Source organism: Alligator mississippiensis, chromosome 1, assembly GCF_030867095.1.
Source record: "Alligator mississippiensis isolate rAllMis1 chromosome 1, rAllMis1, whole genome shotgun sequence".
NCBI lineage: Eukaryota > Metazoa > Chordata > Crocodylia > Alligatoridae > Alligator > Alligator mississippiensis.
Genome location: NC_081824.1, coordinates 257,902,290 through 257,920,742, shown reverse-complemented (window position 1 = coordinate 257,920,742; position 18,453 = coordinate 257,902,290). Strand labels below are relative to the sequence as shown.

The 18,453-nt window shown below is 42.1% G+C and overlaps 1 protein-coding gene across 2 annotated transcripts; it reads left to right on the top strand.

Annotated features, from left to right (window-relative positions):
* Positions 1-867: 867 nt before the first annotated feature.
* C1H3orf85 (chromosome 1 C3orf85 homolog) lies at positions 868-17,996 on the top strand. 2 transcript variants are annotated; one of them, XM_059720536.1, is made up of 4 exons: positions 868-975; positions 12,602-12,738; positions 14,277-14,362; positions 17,782-17,996. In XM_059720536.1, exons 1-4 carry the CDS (start codon positions 906-908, stop codon positions 17,840-17,842), a joined length of 354 nt encoding a protein of 117 aa, XP_059576519.1. In that variant the 5' UTR covers positions 868-905; the 3' UTR covers positions 17,843-17,996. The 2 variants fall into 2 exon arrangements, with proteins under 2 accessions (XP_059576519.1, XP_059576520.1); XM_059720537.1 differs by lacking the exon at positions 868-975 and adding an exon at positions 9,576-9,663.
* The last annotated feature ends 457 nt before the right edge of the window (positions 17,997-18,453 follow it).

Sequence of the window (18,453 nt, the reverse complement as noted above, 5' to 3'; positions counted from 1 at the left end):
AAGGATTATATTCTGCTACCTGTTATCACACTGTCTGATCCCTTCCGCATAAAGTCAATAGCAAAGTCTGATTCTCTAGTATATGGGGTCTGAATTCATGCAGAGGACTGCAGTCTACTGAATGGTACTACCTGGACTCTTACCCCAAAAAGACCAGAATGGCTTTTGACATATCTCCAAGCCCACCTCCACCTTGGGAAATGAACTCCATTTTAGCTAAGAATCTGGTGAGACCTTGAGATACCAGGAGACAAAGTTGCTACTGAGAGAGCCAAGATCATAGGGCTCTAATGCAGAGGCAGATGGGGTTGCCAGGAGCAAGAAGGTGAACTCTCACCAGCTCACCTCTGCAAATCTCTGCCTCTGGTAGGAAGGATCAGATGAGGGGGGTCAGGGGACCATGTGCCCTATGTCTTGTGCAAGAACCAGGCCCTCCAGGCCTGATCCCTAGGGGTTCCACATCTTAATGGTATCTAATGTATAGTAAAATATATTTAGATCAAGCTTATTCAGATACAATTTCCATCTCTCCCAATGCTTGACTGGTGTCTAAAATCCAATATTTGTACCTGTAATCTAATATTTACATCTGCATGTGAAGAAAAGGCAATAGACTAAACTGCAAGCACCTGCCATAGGAGATAAACAAGTCTTGTGCTATCTTATGCTACATAACTTAAATTGAAGTGAATTTATCTATGGAAAAATGGCTATTGTGGAATATTAGAAGCTCAGTTTGCAAAGTCCAAAGGGCATAAGGAGAAGCATATATGACAAATCTGAACTAAGCACTGTACCCTGCCCTCGGTCTGCTCCAACAGTTAACAGGTATCTGGTAAATGATTTATAAACTTAAAGATAACACAGTATAAAATTGAATGAACATCCCTGCCTAACAAAGATAAATGTTTTCCAGACAACCTATGTCACCTCTGAAAATGTTTCAGGTTATTGTGTCCCTTCTGCTGCTTTCAGGTAAGTGTTTGGCACTAGCTCTTGTGTCATTATCTTCTCTCATGTGTAGTGATTTGCTGGCAGAGGCTGTGCTGCAGGCATAGCAGTACAGAGACAGAGGCATGACAAGAAACTAAAGAGTACCAAAGAAAGGACACTGTCTAGTGACTTGAGCTGAGATCTAGGTAACAAGTGCTGGGAGACATTATTCTGACTCTACTACTTCTCTATAGCTTTAAATATGTGATCGAGCCTTTTCAAAATTTAAGGATACTATATCAGCTGGAAAAGGTCATTGCAGTTGGTGATTTGCAAAATGCTAAATGCTTATGACAAATTATTCTGTGGGATCATTCTGTACACTTAACCCTTACTTCATTACTTATTTTAGAGACCAGCAAGTTCATATGCGTATTTGGTGGCCCAAATTCATTGGAGGAGCTCATGATTTTTCTGGTGTCCAACTTGAAACAAGTTGAGGAACATCACTTTTCAGAAACCAGATGTCTAAAACTTTCTAATATTTAGGCTTTTATAAGACACTCCAACTTGAAAGCTAAAAATCAATCATTTTTAAAAATTAGGGCCAGAAGGAAAATTTATGAAGCTGATACAGATGTAATTAACTGTCACTGTGGTTACATGGATGCAGTTTTCAGATAAATACTGACAAGTACAGTACATAATAATCGTTGTGCATGCTGTAAGAGTTTTTTTTCCATACAGACTGATAAAGCAAGCAGGCATCTATTTGAAGAGACCTGTAGTAATCTGTTCTGTAAAGATGTGATCCTATCTATCGTAATGTACGAAAAGTGCCAGTGTTCTTGCAAGTGTTAATCCAGGTCCTCCCTGGAATTGACATAATGACAAAGGAATGATATTGTGACTTGTCCCTTCTTGAGCAAAATTCATTCCTTAAATTACAAGGACTAATTATCCTCTTCTAATTCAAATGAGGTGAACAACAAAGTATTTTCCCCCATTGCACAGAGCAGGAAAACAGAAGCAGCAGCAGAAGCATTTCCCCAAGAACACACAGACCTCTCAGAGCCAAGATTAGAGCTTGCACTTTCCCGAGTCTTAAAACTGTTGTTAAGAGCAAAAACCTCCATCTCCTAAACAGCCCAGCCAAACATTTGAAAAGATGAGGAATCGTCTTTTCAATATGATTGTGTTCTGTACTAGAGGGAAAACATGCTGCGGAGTAAGAATGCTCTTTAGATGTTTCTACACAGGTGCATGAACTTACTGCACTGGTGCTCTGTAGGGAGGGAAAGAGTAAGAATTTTTGCTTGGCCACCTTTTCCTTCCCATCCTTGTACCTTGTATGGCAATCAGTAGTGTAACTAGAGCAGGGCACAAGCCCCAGGTTCTAATTTAGAGGGGGAACTGGTTTGGATGGGGTGCTTGATACCTGGCCCCTGCCCTTGACACCTGAACCCCGCCCTCTCCCCTGGCCTGACAATTTTATTCCTCTCTCACTGGGATCCCACACTTCATCCTGCTTTTCAGCCCAGAGCACTGAGATTGCTAGTTATGTCTCTGACACCAGTGTAGCTCTAATTTAATGCCAATGCATGTGTGTGTGTTTTGTGGAGGAGGGAATGGAAGGGAGACGGTGGAAGGATCACTTAGATACCTTAGTTTCCCATCTAGCATTACTGATCTGCTTTGTACCAGCTCTTCTTGAATCCAACTTTTCAGCTGGCGTTGACTGGGTGAAGAAGGTGGGACCCTTCATTGTCACTTGCCCAGCACAAACACCATGCCTTCCCCCCACTTTCAGTTGAAATCAAGTCTGCTAAACAATAAAGCACCAGTGACACTAATTTTTGAGGATTCTTATCTTGTCCTCCTCTCACTTTACTTTCTCCTTTTCATAACCGCCCTTCCTTGTTTTTTTCAAGCTTCCTTTCTTTAACAGGTAAGGGAAATAATTCACCACTGATTTTTAATGAACTGTTATAACCTCTACTGAGCACTACTGATATGTAGTTCAGTCATTCATTAACTGCAAAAGCCCTTCAGTCAAGTTGGAAGTAGTGGTGAATTAAAACACAATGCACAAGGTCTACTGATTAGAACCAAACATTCAACCATACCTTCTCTTCCCCGCAGCCATATTGTCACCTCCTTCCACATCTTTAGAAAGTAGTCATTTACAGCAGCCAAACCTTGGGTCTAGTCCCAGGTCTACTAGAAAGCTGTTGAGTAACCTGGGGAAGGAAAATCAAGAATAGAGAAAAGAAATTGAGACTCATTTGTCACAAGCTCTAAAGACAAACAAGTAGGACCAAAAGTTTGAACTTTGGGTGTCTCAGACCATTTCTAAGAACCTAAGAAAAAGTGTTTTTTCAGAGTTATGAGTATTCATAAGATCAGCTGAATTAATACAATTATTATGCCTATTGTAATCCAAATGGGAATATATTGGCCTGGATTTGTATTCTTTCTGGCCATGATGTGAATGCATACATGCTGCCAGTTCTGCAGTAAGTCAAATCAAAACTCATGTTTGGATCTTTGACTTGAATCATGATGTCAGAGTTCACCTTGTAACAGAGTGGCATGTGGTTCCAGGGTAGTCTGCAACATCCTAAAATGAGTCCCTGCAACAAATCTCCACTTACATTTGCAAAGGTTTATTTCAGATAACTAAGTCTGGATCCTTATAAAAGTCTTTAAAAAACTTGTGCAGCTGAGCCAAATTCTGATAAGCAGCAACTTCTACATTTCTCTTACACCATGCTCTCAGGGTGCTCTGGAAGCAATTGCCTAGAATTGCAGATAAGTATCAATCACAGGATTATCTTGTTCACATTGCAAATAATATCAAATCATGTAACATGTTTATCATACACATATAAAATGTATATGATTGAAGAAATCAAAACTGATTTTTTTAAAAAAACATGAACCCTAAGCTATACAATGGTCCTACTGCTAGTATCTTTGAAACCGCAGCCCTGATTTGTTTTTGGCTCATTTCTAGCTTTAAGAAATGCAGCTAATAAGCAGTGTTCCATTGACCTTTTCAAAGTACCCAACACGTCAGCATCATCGAGGTCAACAAAGCCAAAGTGTTGAAGATCAAAGTTTAGTTCACAAAGCCTGCCCTCATGCTGCCTTGACTATCTGATAATACAGACAAGCATATGTTTCAGAGCTGACATTACAGCCAGGTGTTATCATGAACGCTGATGATTAAAACAATTGTTATGCAAAAAGGCATGAAGCTAAAACAAGTGCTGATTTTTAAAGTTTTAACATTCCACTTGCTATAAATAACTTTAGTTATGGATTTTTAAATATGCACAGAGATGTAAAATAATCCTCAGAAAGTACTGAAAGAAGAAGAAAGCAGCTTTGAGTTATTTGCTGATGTGCACAAGGACCAATAAAAGTGTTGCTAATTCATTCCCACACTTTATATAAATATCCTAACAGGACAAACCAAATATCTCTCTCATTTCAGTGGATACACACAACTGATACATTTGGTCTCAACTCTGAATCTGCCAATTAATGGCTGAGTACTAGTGTCAATTCCCTTGGCAAGGTGTTCTAACAGGCAGCTGTATCTTACATTTAAGCATCTTTAAGAATCAGTGTTTTTAATATAGATCCTAGGGTTCCCAATTTGACATGTATAAGGGGCATTTTTTTTTCCTAGTGTGCAAAGCACACAGCAGTTCCAATTACTCAGCTTTCAAGAAAAAGTTACCCTATCTGTAGAGGTGCCCAAAGTAACTCAGAAGCTGTAATTTAACTACCACTCTTAAGTTTTGCCTGTATTACCACATGGAAATGAGGATCCTTGTGATCTTGGGGCCCAGAAGGTAACTGAAAGGAAACTCTCCCTGGTACATACATAGAAACTACCTAAATGGAGCACAGCTGTGTGGCAGATACTTACATTTTTATTTAAACCTAATTTTAAGGATTTAACACAAGTTGGCTTCACCCTCCTTGCCTCCCTCACTTTCTGTGTATCTACCACCCTAATATTCAAATCCATTTAATATCCCTTCTTCTGACCTTCAAGGCTGAATCAAATAAATATTCACTATCTTGACAATGATGACAAGAATCAGCCAGCATCTCTTCACTGTCAAGATTAATTTTGTACTGGTTTCCATTAATCCACAATGAGATGTTCACAAGGCATGGGACTTTAATGATAACTATTAGTTTCCCCTACAGGGACGATCACACCATCCATCTCTAATAATAATTAGAGAAACTGAGCTGCCAAACACAAAGTAAACTTGGGATGATAATAGGATTAACAATCTCTATGAGAATAGATAGTGACATTACCATACCCCACCCCCCCAAAGAACTGTTCTTACAGCAACTCAGCACCTCAGGTGTTTCTCTTATCTTCCTCTTTTGGACTGAGGGATGCCAGGCTTTTACTCTTTAAGTTTTCTTCTTGCATAACATTTTCATCCTGGAGTAAAGGAGGAAGAAACTACTGAGTAAAAAAACAACTTTTAGTTTAGTTTTGCTCATCTTTTTACCAGTGACTTAAATTTGTTTCACTGGAACTTTCAACTTAGCTTCCTTCAGCTTAGCGTTACACATTGTGAGCAATTTCATTAACTCCTCTACAACCCACTTGCTCACAACTATTTCCAGTCTCACACCTGAGTGCTCTGATGTTTTTCTCTTCTGATTTCTCTTAGGTTCATAAATGCATTCAGCAGAGAGCTGCTCAGTAATTCTCTGTATTTTTAAAGCAGCAAGTTATTTCATTCATATTACTCAAGTTCCCCAAAGGGTAGAAACAATTATACCCATTTTACAGAAACACAAAGAGGAAAACATTAGGCAACTTGTTAGAGATTGCACATTCTGTTCAGCTGCAGAGCTAGGCATAGAAACCAGACTGATTGACTCTGAGGTTCCAAGTGTGATCAATGTTTGAAATGTCCTTTTACTGGAAATTTACCATTCACTTTTACACAAGCTATTTCTGCAGGAAGGAATGAGAATGTGACAGGCTGAAATTCACTGAGTTTCATTCTGGTTCTTCTAACGATAAAAGAACCTTACCCTCCAAACTTATGGGTAGTTATGATATCCACAAAATTGATGCATGTGGGCCAAAGATGCAACTCCTTCAGTCAAGACTAGAGGATCTCTACTGAAGCTCCTTTCCTGCACAGTGCTGCGCATGCCTCCCTGTACTTCCTAATGCATCCATAGGCCACCTGCTAGGATTGTTCCACAACCCCTCAGCACCAGGGGGTTCCTAGAGTGGAGGGAATTATGGACTCTGCAGTAACTCTTAAAGGTTGCAGTGTGACTTTTGGTGTGGCTAGAAATGAATGCAACTGCTGTTGGCTCATGTGCTCTTCCAGCCATGCCAGCTCTGTCTAGGGAGAGGCAAGTAATAGAATTGATATCCGTCAGACAGATTAGCTGAGTTTGACCCCAGGAAGTAGGTAGCATGCATTTGAATGCAAGTGAATATTCAGTCCTCGTTTGTCAGGAATGGTATTTCCCATTGATTGCTACTTAATCTGCTCTGACTGCACTATTAAAAATTAAAGTTAATATCTTTAAAATGCAGCACTCAGCATCACAGAAGCCAAGCAACCTCACTGCTTCATGCAGTATGTACCATAAACTGCTGATTTGATGAGGGGGGGAAATTATACCTCCATTCTTTATGTTTTCATCATAACTCACAATGAAATCACATGGCTAGGTTAGTCTCTTGAATTAAAACTTAATAGTAATGGCTCAACTATACACACAAACACATGTATATATATACATGTGATGTATATATATTGTTAACATATATATAAGTGCTTGATATATATATAAGTTAAAAACAAATAAAGTTAACGGCCACAAGATAGGTGCAATGCACATTCTGAAGTTTCTTTCTGATAAAAGTTCAGGGGTACCATTAGATAGTGTCAATAAAGATTTCCCAAACACATTTAATTCCTCCCCCAAATCCCTAGACAGTTGTTCATATCACCTATGGGTTTTTTTGGCATGTAATAAAGTAGTAAATTGCCTAAAAACTATTGCCTTTTTGGCATAGAGCAGAACTCTGGAACTGATACACATCAATGTAATGGATAGAGATAGACTTTCATAGGCTCAGGAATAAATGGTTATTTCTTACTTGCCCAAGAAATAGCAAACAAACCATTGGCCACAGAATATGCGTTGGTTCATCTACCTGGCTGATAACATTTCTTAGAAGTAATTTATTTTAAAATGACAGAAAAATTCTTCTTCCTGCTTCTGATCCTGTGGAAAGGATTCTGACATGTATAGAGCCACTTACATGAAATATTGGGCCAGCTAGACCATCCATCTGGCAAAGCAAAATTATTTATTATGGCATCTCAGTTATGTTGTGGACCTGAAGTTTACAACCAGTTTGGGCTCCATTCTGCTTCTCCAATTGGTATTTTTCAAATATGTCTAGTTTTCACATGTATTTGTTTTGAAGAGAACTTGGTAGATGCATTGTTTGTACTCCACAGAAGTACTATTTTGGTTGTAGTCAGAGGGTGTGTCTACATGAGATGCCTCACTATGGATTAAATTAGTCTAATGGCTAGTAAAGCATGACCATCTACATATGTAGAGGTAAATCAGGTCCCAATCCCCATGTGACCAGGAGGCAGCTGCCCCTGCAGTCAACACAGATCTCCCAGCCCTGTGGAGATTGGGACGAGTCCCAATCCCCATGTGGCTGAGAAGACAGCTGCCTCTGAAGCCAGCAAAGTCCTGGTGGAGATCAGGACTGGCCCCATGTCCCCTGCCAGCCCCTCGGGGAGCCTGGAGCTCCTCCTGGCTGCTGCAGGGTGGCAGAGCAGGGCAGAAGCAGCTCTGGACTAGGCTGTTCCTGTCAGGTGCAATTTGCTCCCAACAGGGTTGTATATGTAGACCCGTGCCTGGGAGCGCATTAATGAGCCTCAGTGTTCTGTGCAGAAAATTCAGGCACAGTAATTGCACATATAGATGTACCCAGAATGTCTTTTTAGAGATGCAAAAAGTTTTATGTGCCAGTTAGCCGAACAGAACGGACACTGGAAAGAGTTAGAAAGCTAAATTTTGTCCACTATTGAGCATTGATGTAATTGTTTTACTAATTTCAAATCAATTTCTCTGTATATACTCATTAAGAGCCAGGGGACCTGGCATGAAAATGAGAACATAGTTTGTTTCAGAGAATGTTTACTACAAGACACGATGTACACAGATACAGCTCTGCTTGGTTCCATGTTCTTCATATGTGCACAAGGTGTGCAGTTTAGCCTAAACTGCTACTTGACATCAAGTCAGTTAAATTGGAGCAAACTTGTTTATTGACACACCGACTTCAGTTAGACTGACTCATTTTGGATTAAACTTAATTAGCTGTCTATAAAAGTTTGCACCAGCTGAACTATTTTAAACCTACTTAAATTAAACTGCAACCATGCTTATACCTGTATTAAACTCTTAAAGGTTAAAGGGATTTTTTAAAATTATGCTAAGGTGCTTGATATGCAGTGGGTGCATCTACATGTGCATTTGATCTGGGAACAGTTTACTTGCGAGTAAATGCTCCTGGGCAGGCGTCTATATGTGCAAAGTCTTGGAAGTAGATTTCCTGCTCATGTCAGCAATCTGTTCCTACCCCGACTGGCCCTGTACCAGCTCTAGGCTCCCCCTGCATACTATCCCAGGTGCTGGCAGGGAGCACCAGGCAAGAAGACGGGTGTCTTCTGGAGGGGGCTGGGACATTGCTCCCTGCTCCATGGGGGGGCTGCCTGCTGCTGGGGTGGGGACAATGTCTGATCAGGGACAGGGGACTTGGAAAGAGCTTCAGGGCAGGGGTAGGTCCCAGCCTCCTACTGGTGGGACAGATAGCAGTGAGCCCCTGGCTGGGCAGGGAATCGCCCACCGGCAGATGGGGCGGGGGCTAGGAACTGCCCCACCCATGCAGCTCTTTCCAAGTCCCATGCCTTAATTGCCCAATCCAGGCATGGAGCTGGGACTTCCCTTGATCAGGGCAGTTCTCAGCCCCTGCTCTGCAATTGTGAGGCAGGGACTGGAGAGCTTGTTCCCTTCTCCAGTCAAGGAACTGGGCAGGGAACAAGCTTCCCAGCCCCTACCAGCAGGGAGCTCCAGGCCCCCGCTCAGCAATTGGAGAGCAGGGGCTGGGAGACCCTTATCTCCCAGCCAGAGCTCTGCAATCCTTGGGCCAGCACTGGAAGATCCTTATCTCTCAGGACTGGAGAGCAGGGGCTGGGAGCTTCCTATTGCCAGGGCAGGGGGCATTGTCCCCTCACCCTGGCAACAGGCAGCTCCCCCAGCAGGGAGCAATCTCCTGCCCCCTGCTGCCCTGCTGACTGGGAGCACATTTGCTCTTGGTCAGGGTCTACATGTGCACTACTGTGCAGTTACTAACCTTGAGTTAGTAACTAACTCATGATTACAGCCAATTACTGCGCAGTAAGTAGCTGCACATCTAGATACAGATGCAGTAATTACCTATACCGCTCAGTAAAACATCTCATGTAGACACACCTGGTGACACAAATATGACACCTGCTTTGTTGCAAAAATTTTCATTTCACAGGGGAAATGATCTGTGTATGGAATGGCCTCACAGGTGACCCAGAGCAATTTGAGCAGGAACAGAGATGCAACATTATCTCAACTCACAAGGATGCATTCACCTAGGTAATTTCCATGTTACTAGTGATGATAACATTGGTTAAAATGGTAAAATGGTAAAAATCAGAGGATAACTGGCACTCTTGTGTATTTGGCATGGTACTAACAACTGCTCACATTCTTAAAGAAAAGTATAGTCACATTTAGATCACATTTTGCTATTTATGCCATTTTACCTTTTGTATATCACAGTTTGCTTGATATTCAGTTAAAGCATTTCCACTCCCAGTTTCTTTTTTTTAAACTTCATTTATCAATTAATACAACTTATCAATTAATAAACTTAAATCTAAAGATACATCCAATCCCCTAGGGTATACATGAAGGGAGATATTTATCTTTCTTCACCAGTGCTCCCTTAACCCAAGCTAGTATTTACAGAGGAGTCTGGTGTTCCTTATTTCTCTTCCTTTCAGTCTTTGAAAATTATGTTTCATAGCTGATATTAAGCTTTTGTGTTTCTTTATCTCTATATGAATCTTGCTTAATAATTCAGCGTCTTTTTTCCTCAGAGCTCTGCCTGATAAGCTATCCCCTACCAATCTTTGCCTTTAGATTTTAAATTAATTCAAAATGTGTTACTATTACGTCATAGAACTTGCATTCTCCTTCAGTATTCAAAAATATTTTTCAAACTTTCTCTGATTTGGAGGCAGGAAAAGATCCTTTTCCAGCAAATTCCAAGAACTTCCATTACATTTTTAAGTAAGCATCTTTTTATTGTCCTTTGCCAATGTAAAACACTGACTTGATAGGACAATTTTTCATTATTAAAGCTTTCCCAACTTTTTAAAACCAGTCAGTTCTTTTGGGAGTGTCACTTCTCTTTCAGGCTTTTAATTGTAATTTTTGAAGCCTCTAAAAGATGAGTGATCAATAACCTATGACTCTCAGGCCCCCTTTACAATATGCAGGTAAAGGCACAATGGATCTAATGTGTGATTCACATAATTGTGCCTCCTGCCATGCTACCCATGTATGGAAGGAGGAGCATTTGTGGGATCACTCATTAGATCCCATCACACCTTATTGCCAGTGCAGGGGGAACTGAGTCCCGGGCTCTGGGAGAAGCTCCTGCAGCTGGGAGCCCACGTGCCCCAGTTGAGGGGTGCCCAGCTTTGGGACATGTGAAACCCCTGGGATGGGGGGATTGCCACCACAGCCATCTCCCTGCCCTTGGAACATTTGAAACCCCTGGGATGGGAAGATCACCATTATGGTGATCTCTGAGCCCCTAGGGGTCCATGAAACGCCTGGGGGCTGGAGGATGGCTGCAGGGCAATTCTCCCCATCCTGTGGGTGCATGAAATCCCCAGGGCTAGAGGATGGCTGCAGGGTGACCCTCCATGCATCAGAGGTGTAGGAAACCCTTGGAGCTGGAAGATGGCCACAAAGGCAATCTCTCTACCCCAGGTGTGCGGGGAGATCACTCCTGTGGAAATCCTCCAGCCCCAAGGGTTTTCCACAACCACAAGGCAGGGCGAATCAACCTGCAGCAACCCTCTGGCCCTGGGGGTTTCTTGCACCCCCAGGATGGGGGGGGGGGGGATCACCCCTGTGGTGATCCGCCCACCCTGAGGTTTCATACATCCCCAGGGGCTGGGATATTGCCACAGCAGCGATCCTCCCACCCCAGGGTTTCAGGCAACCCTGGGGCTAGGAGATCACCCACAGTGGCAATCTTCCTGCCTCGGGGGGGAGAGGGGGGGGGAGGGTGCCAGGAGGCATGCTACAGGGACCCAGCATCCTCAGCTGTGGGACTTTGGATCCCAGCACCTGTGGGGTGCTGCCGGGACCCAGAGTCCATAGCTGCTGGGGCTGAAAGTACTCAGCAGTAGTGGGACTCCTAACCCTGGCTGAGCAAGATGCACCCCTACAGGGGAGACTCTGCTACACATACAAATAAAAGCTGGATAGTAACCAGGTATAAACTTAGTTCACATTTAAAGGTCAAACTTTATAGCTGGTTGGAGGTTATTATTGTGTGATAGCTACTTCGTATGTAATATCTGGTTTCAAGGTAACTGCACAATTAACCAGCTAATTGTGCAATACCTATAACACATAGATGGCACCTTATAGAGTTCTTACTGAACCTTCCTGAGAACTCTCAAGGGGCTATCTGACAGTTTGCATGCTTTAATTTCCCTCACCATGACTCCAAACTTCTTCCGAAACAATTTGATTCTGGGATGTGGCCACCGAATATGACTTCTCTTGAATGACCACGCTCCCTCCAATATTTGCCTGTTCTTATAAATATGTTTAATTTTAATTGGGATAAGATACCATCAATACACAACTTTAAAATAGTTTTCTTTTGTCATCATGTAGATAGATGTGTGAAGGCCATTGTTCCCGATGATCTCCCATTCTTTGTCACTAATTTTAGAGCAGAAATCAATGTCCCATTCGGTCATAAACAATGTCTTTCCAATATAAAACAATTTTAAATCGCTATATAGAACATATAGCCTCTGTGTTTCAGAGGTGTGACCAATAGTTTTTTTTCAAAGCTTGCCAGATTTATATTCAGGTTTGCCTTTCTCTGAGGATGTGTTTCAACTGGATGTATTAGAAAAATGGGATTTTAATATCTCTTGTGGTATACTGTATTTCTTCAAAAGATCTAAATTATTTTCTTTGAATTCACTTTCAGTTTCTTTGTGATGGACCATTTGTGTTGTGCACACAGCTGTAGAATAACTGTTTTTTAAACAGCTGATCTCATTAAGATTAAAGATCCTCAGACATTTTTATTGGCTTTAGGTTTTATAGATTTTTTTTTTACAAATAACTAAAGCTTGCAACCAAACTTGGGATAAGTATTCAAGCTCTAATACTTTAATATAGGATTTAACTCAGCAGGAATGTCACATGGTTGTGAATTTATGTGAAGTTCTACAATTTCTGACATTTTCAATGTTGCATCTCTTCCATACAGGTGTCCTGGGAGCACCATTTCTCTCTGAAGAAACAGCAAATCAGTTCATAAGGCTTAAGAGACAAATACCATATTCTCACAGCTATTGGGACGCAAGCAGTAGCGAGAATGCTTGGGGTTACACTGTGGCAGAACAGGTATTGAGTTGGTAATTTTGCAAACTTTATTTAAGAGGATGGAAATACATACGTAGTAATGTGGCTGTCAGTTTTCAGAGGTGGCAGTGGCTGTTTAGATGGCACTGAACTCTCATTCCTTCTCAAACACATGGAAAACTACAAGGGTTGGCAATGTATAGAACACAGTCCAGATTTGGGCCATGAAGCAATGGCATCAGTCCTCAGGGGTCTTTCAGTCCTCAAGGTCATGTGGCACCAGATGCCAGAGGCTTCAGTGGACAGGGAGCTTTCCCTGCACCACACCAAAAGTAGTGGACCTGAGCTGGGTCATTTTGTCCCTTTGCTGGAAGATGCTGTCAACCCCTCACTAAGATGAATAGTCCATAGCTACAAATCCTTAAAACTATAGTCAAATAACTTCCAATCATGCTTCCAAAAACTGCCAAATTGCTTGATGATCTGCCTGATAAAATTTGGCAGATTTGATCTTGCATGTAAAAAGTTTATACATACTGATCTTGTTCTAGTTACCTGTGCTGAATTCACAGGCTTGAAAACCGGTGGCTTCCAGCCACAGGGCTAGAACAGGCAAGGCTATGGCAAACTAACACTTACCATGAGTAAGTTCCATCCTGTTCTCTACTAATTCCTCAGTGCTCCCTTCTTCCACTCCTCAAAGTTGTAACATCAACTTGCTTCAAATTCTCTCCTGCTCCTCCCGCTGCCAGTACCCAGGCTGTCACTGAGTCTTAGTTCTAGCCATTATCTCTAGAATCAACATTTCTTTTTCTCTCCACCCTGACTCCTAAAACCTCACCCCAGCCTTATACATAATATGCCCCAGGTATTGATATCAACCCCCACTTTTTCTCTAGCAAGACCAAGAGAATGTATGTGGGATCCCCTTGAGCTGTAGGAGGCAATAAGTGTATACACACATCTCTCTCAATTCTGTGTGAAACCAGTAAGTTTTGTATGAATTCACTTCAGGTTTCCTACAATTTGTTCTTCTCTGAAGGGCTATAGTATAAATGCAGCCACTTCTGTTTTTAGGGGTTTCACGAATGCACAGTGGGCACATCTACACAAGACACTGACTGCGCAGTAGCCGAATACTACTGTGCAGTAGTGTGTCACGGCACAAACAGTGCTAATATGCTACTGTGCAGTATTATTAGGCTACTAATATGGCATTCACTTAAATGGCATTTACTGGTGCTACTGCATAGTAACTCTAATTATGGTGCCTTTATTTAGTACTTGATTATACTTATTTAGTACTTGTATATTTATTTAGATTATATTTATTTAGTACTTGTACAGTAACCATTGCACGTTAGCATCTCATGTAAATGTGCCCACTGTGAACAGATTGCTGCAGAGCCCCTCCAACATACTTTAAGGGCAGTGTTCAGAGTTTGGATGAACATACTCTGAGTATCTTACAGCAAGAAAGGCTACATATCAAGTTAGGCAATGTTCTACATCAAGGCATGTATTCTGTAAAGCTTTTCTGAAACCTAAAAAATACCTTCTTTTGTTTTGTTTGACTTTAGGCAAGTGAATCATGGACAGCATTGAGAAACACAGCCCAATACTACATGGACTTGGGATCTTTTGTCTTTGATTCTGCAACTGCCCAGTATGTTCAGTCTTAAGATAACACTTGAATATTGAAAATGTGTGTGTGCATGTGCAAACTGTTAATAACAGCAATGGAACAGGACCCTAATGTCATCATAATAAGACAGGGGCAGCAATTATTTTGAGCAAAGGGCTGCTTACTGAGTTTTGGCAAGCTGTTGAGTGCCTCATGGGTAGCCTTGCCCCTTGACAGGTGCCCCGCCCCCTGGTTGCCATCTTGTGACCGGAAGTCCCACTTCTAACCTCTGACCTTTGCCACTGGAAGTCACGCTGCTTGCTCCTGGAAGTACTCCTTTGAGGAAGAGGGTTTGCCATCTTAGAATGGGAGAAAAAAAATGTATACTAAAAATCAAACACCCATAATACGTTTTAATTTAATTGAAAAATATATTTTTGTCCTGATTTGTGTGTTTGTGCAGTATATGTAGCAGTGATTGCATAATAGCTCAAAATGCAGTCTTACTCTTGTATAGTGTGTGGGGCGTACAAGGGTGTCAGGAGGTATGGGTGGGTGGGTGGGTGTGGGTTTGCGGGGATGCATGGATGTGTGTGGGGGGGGTACAGTATTTGTGGAGTGTGTGATTGTGTGTGGGGAAGGGTATGGCTGTGGGGTTTGCAGGAAAGATTTGAGTGTATGTGGGGCATACATGGGAGAATTCGCCCCCCAAGCCAGTCAACACCTGCCCTCGCCCCACAACAGCCCACAGTCCAAGCACCCTGTGGCACCTCCCCACCACCATCAACAGCGCAGAAGTCCAGTGTGCCCTGCGCCCACTCTGCACTGCTTGGCCACATGCAGTGGTAGTGGCGGGGACCAGCGCATGAAGCCATGATCCTGTGCACTCAGCACTGGCTCCAGGCTCACCCACTAGGGCTAAGCAGTGGCAGCAGTAGCTGTCCAGAAACTGCTGCTCCATGCAGGGGCGCATGGGGTCGGGCCTGTGCGTACTGGTCTCCACCTGTACCACGGGCAGGAGCATGGGGTCCCAGAGAGAGTGTGGGCTAGTGAGGCCATAGGTAGAGTGCAGGAGCATGGGGTTCTGGCTGGCAGGGGCTCTATGGAACCAGACTAGCTCCCCTCTCTCCCTGCTGGCACAGCTTAGCCCAGCTCCATAGACCCCTGCCAGTCCACACCCTGCGCTTCTGCCAATCTGCTCTGGGCCCTGCCAGTGATGGCCCCACGCTTCCACACACCTGCTCACTTCTACTCCCCCTACCCCTGCTGCTGCTTTCCCCACTTATCTGGCCAACCACCAGTGGCTCCTGGACCATGTGGCTCCTGGCTGCATGGCCACAATGACAGGACTCAGGGCTAGGCCAACTTCTGCTGACCAGGGTGATTGCCTGTGGTCCTCCCCTGCCTCCCCACCCCCCATATCTAAACTGAATTTCCCACTCTGGCGCAGGGAGACAGGAACAGTTCCACAGTCCCAGGCCAGAAGCCTCTGCCACGCAGGGGCTTCCAGCTAGGGGTGGGGAGCGGGCCCAGCAGGCCTTGCTATTATAGGGTCCTGCCATGGCTTCCTCTGGGTTCTACTGCCACTGACTCCTCTCATCCTTGACAGGCAGCCAGGGGCAGATAAATATTAATTTTCTAAATTTTTAGGGGCCCCGCAGGCCAGATAGGATGGCCTGGAAAGCCATATCCAGCCCACAGCCTGTATTTTGCTCATCCTTATATAGTTTGCCATATCTTAATTTTAATGGTTCTGAATATAAAAAAAAACAATGCTTGGAAGCTAGAGGAAACAGAGCTTTATTGTGTTAGTGGCAGGAAAACTTTATAAAAGTGTAATGATGTTGAGTTGTCATTACTGATGTTTCAAGTCAAAGATTTTGGAGTGAACAGAGCTTCTTGTATGGACCTTGTTGTTAAAATCTTGAGAAAATTTAAAAAATCCCTCACGGTTAACATAGACTATGGCACCTACATGCACAAATTTAGATAATATTCACAGAAAACAGTTCGTAAGTAGAAAATGAAGGAGGGGGAAAAAAACCCAGTTATTTTACATTGCAAATATCAAAAACAAAATTGTATTCAATGTAGAATAAAAGCCTGTTTGAATGAAACCAAGAAAAAAGATTTGGCAGTCATAAAAAGACTATTTACAGATTGGCACATAATTACATGAAATAAGTGTCTCAGATTGTCACAGGAAAATGCTGAGGAGAATGTTAAGATGCACACTTACTTTTTAGAGATAATTATAGTAAGTTTAAGGAACAAGCTTGACAGGTATAATACAAACTTAATACTTCACTTGTAAAATCCTTTATATAAGGATGTGACTGTCCTTTAGGAAGGGGGAGTATCATTATGTGCAAACCCTCACGTTTCAGGGCTTAAAACTGTCCCAGAAAAGATTATACATTTTTGAAAAAATATCCACCCTGAATCAAGGTAAGTTAAATACTACATTGTCTGTAGTTAGGGATACCTATTTTGGAAACCCAAACTAAAAGTGTTAGGTTTCCTGGCTATCTGTATGAAAGGTTTTATTAATTTTACTTACCTCCTGTAAGCAGAAAGAGAAAATGAAAAGATGGCATTCTGTTCAGCCTTTTGTAGCCAGAGGCTGGCTAGGAGGCTCAGTGTCTCCCCCAAGCAGTCTAAGCTGAAAGAGAGAGTGAGGATGCTAAGTCTTGACTGCCAAAAAGGAGACTGAATGATTGCCATCCTATAAATTTCCAAGGAAAACTAACATTTTACCAGAGGCACTTACACTTCTATGAGAAGAGCTTTTATTCATTGGAAAATCATTCAGATTAGAAGTAGTCTACTACTTGCCCTTGACTGCTTTTGAAGTATCCAATCCAGGCTGCTGTCAGATAAGAAGCAAGACTAGGAATATGACATGAGTCCCTTAGTATGGTAACTCCTATGATTCTCATATGAAAGAACAAAGGTAGTTTTTATTGAGTCATACATTGATACATAGTAGAATACAATGAGCTCATTCAGGGCTCAATCCAACTCCCATTGAAATATCTGATTACTTCAACAGGTGTTAATTTAGGCTCTACAAGGCAAAACATTTATGACATTTTTACATGTGCTCCAGGAGTAGGGTTGTGGGGGAGTAAATTTTAATTTGAGCAGCTCTGAGAGTCACTAATTAAAATGCCTGGACAAGCTTTAGTTAAAGTGCCCCACTGCCATTTTGAAGCACGGGGATGCTGATACACAAGATGTGGAGACTGGCTGCAGCATGTTGGAGCAGCCTCCCAGCTCATGTACAGGCATCCTTACTTTATAGCTGTTTAAACTGTGACTGCTAATGCAGAGTGCCACATCTCAGGCTTATACATAAGCATTCAGTAGAACACACATTAAATTTTGGAAGATAACATAAAAAAAGACTGCCTTAAATTAGTCCTGACTCAGCTTAATGTGATTTTTTTCTTTCTTTGTAGGGACCATATTAGGTCTTATATGGATATGCTACAGCAATCTGGGATTTACCTCGAGCAGTAGACAAGAAAACAGAATTAAATTTTAGAAATAACTGACAACTCATTGCAGTGGTTTTCACTGTGGTCTGCAGACCCCTGGGGATCTGCAGGCTATATTTAAGGAGTCTGCAAAAGATGGCTACGATCAATAAAAAGTATGTGAATGCGCACACTTATATTTCAAAGGGGTCTGCACTTCCATTCAACATTTCCAAGAGTCCACACATCCATTTAATTTGGGGGGGGGGGGTCTGCAAGTGAAAAAAAGTTGAAAGACACTGACTTATTGCACAGGGGGTCTTTATTTATGAATTACAGTGTTAGCTATTTGTCACATATGCATTTGCTTGTCCTTTATCTTACTAATACATCTAAAGCTGGATCCCATAGTAGGCCTACTTAATCGATAATTTGTATTCATTAAGTGAAATATCAACACATAATATGGAGTAATAACAAAGACAAGGTATCCAAAGGGCTAGCAGGAAAAAACTGGAAATAATATCAGTGTTTTGGTGGGACAAACCTATAAATAAACAGATTTCTTTTTAATGCCAATGTTGATATATTTTAGAGTTCCATCAGCTGGATATGTAAGGATTTTTTCAAATGAGACAGAGAGAGACAGAGACA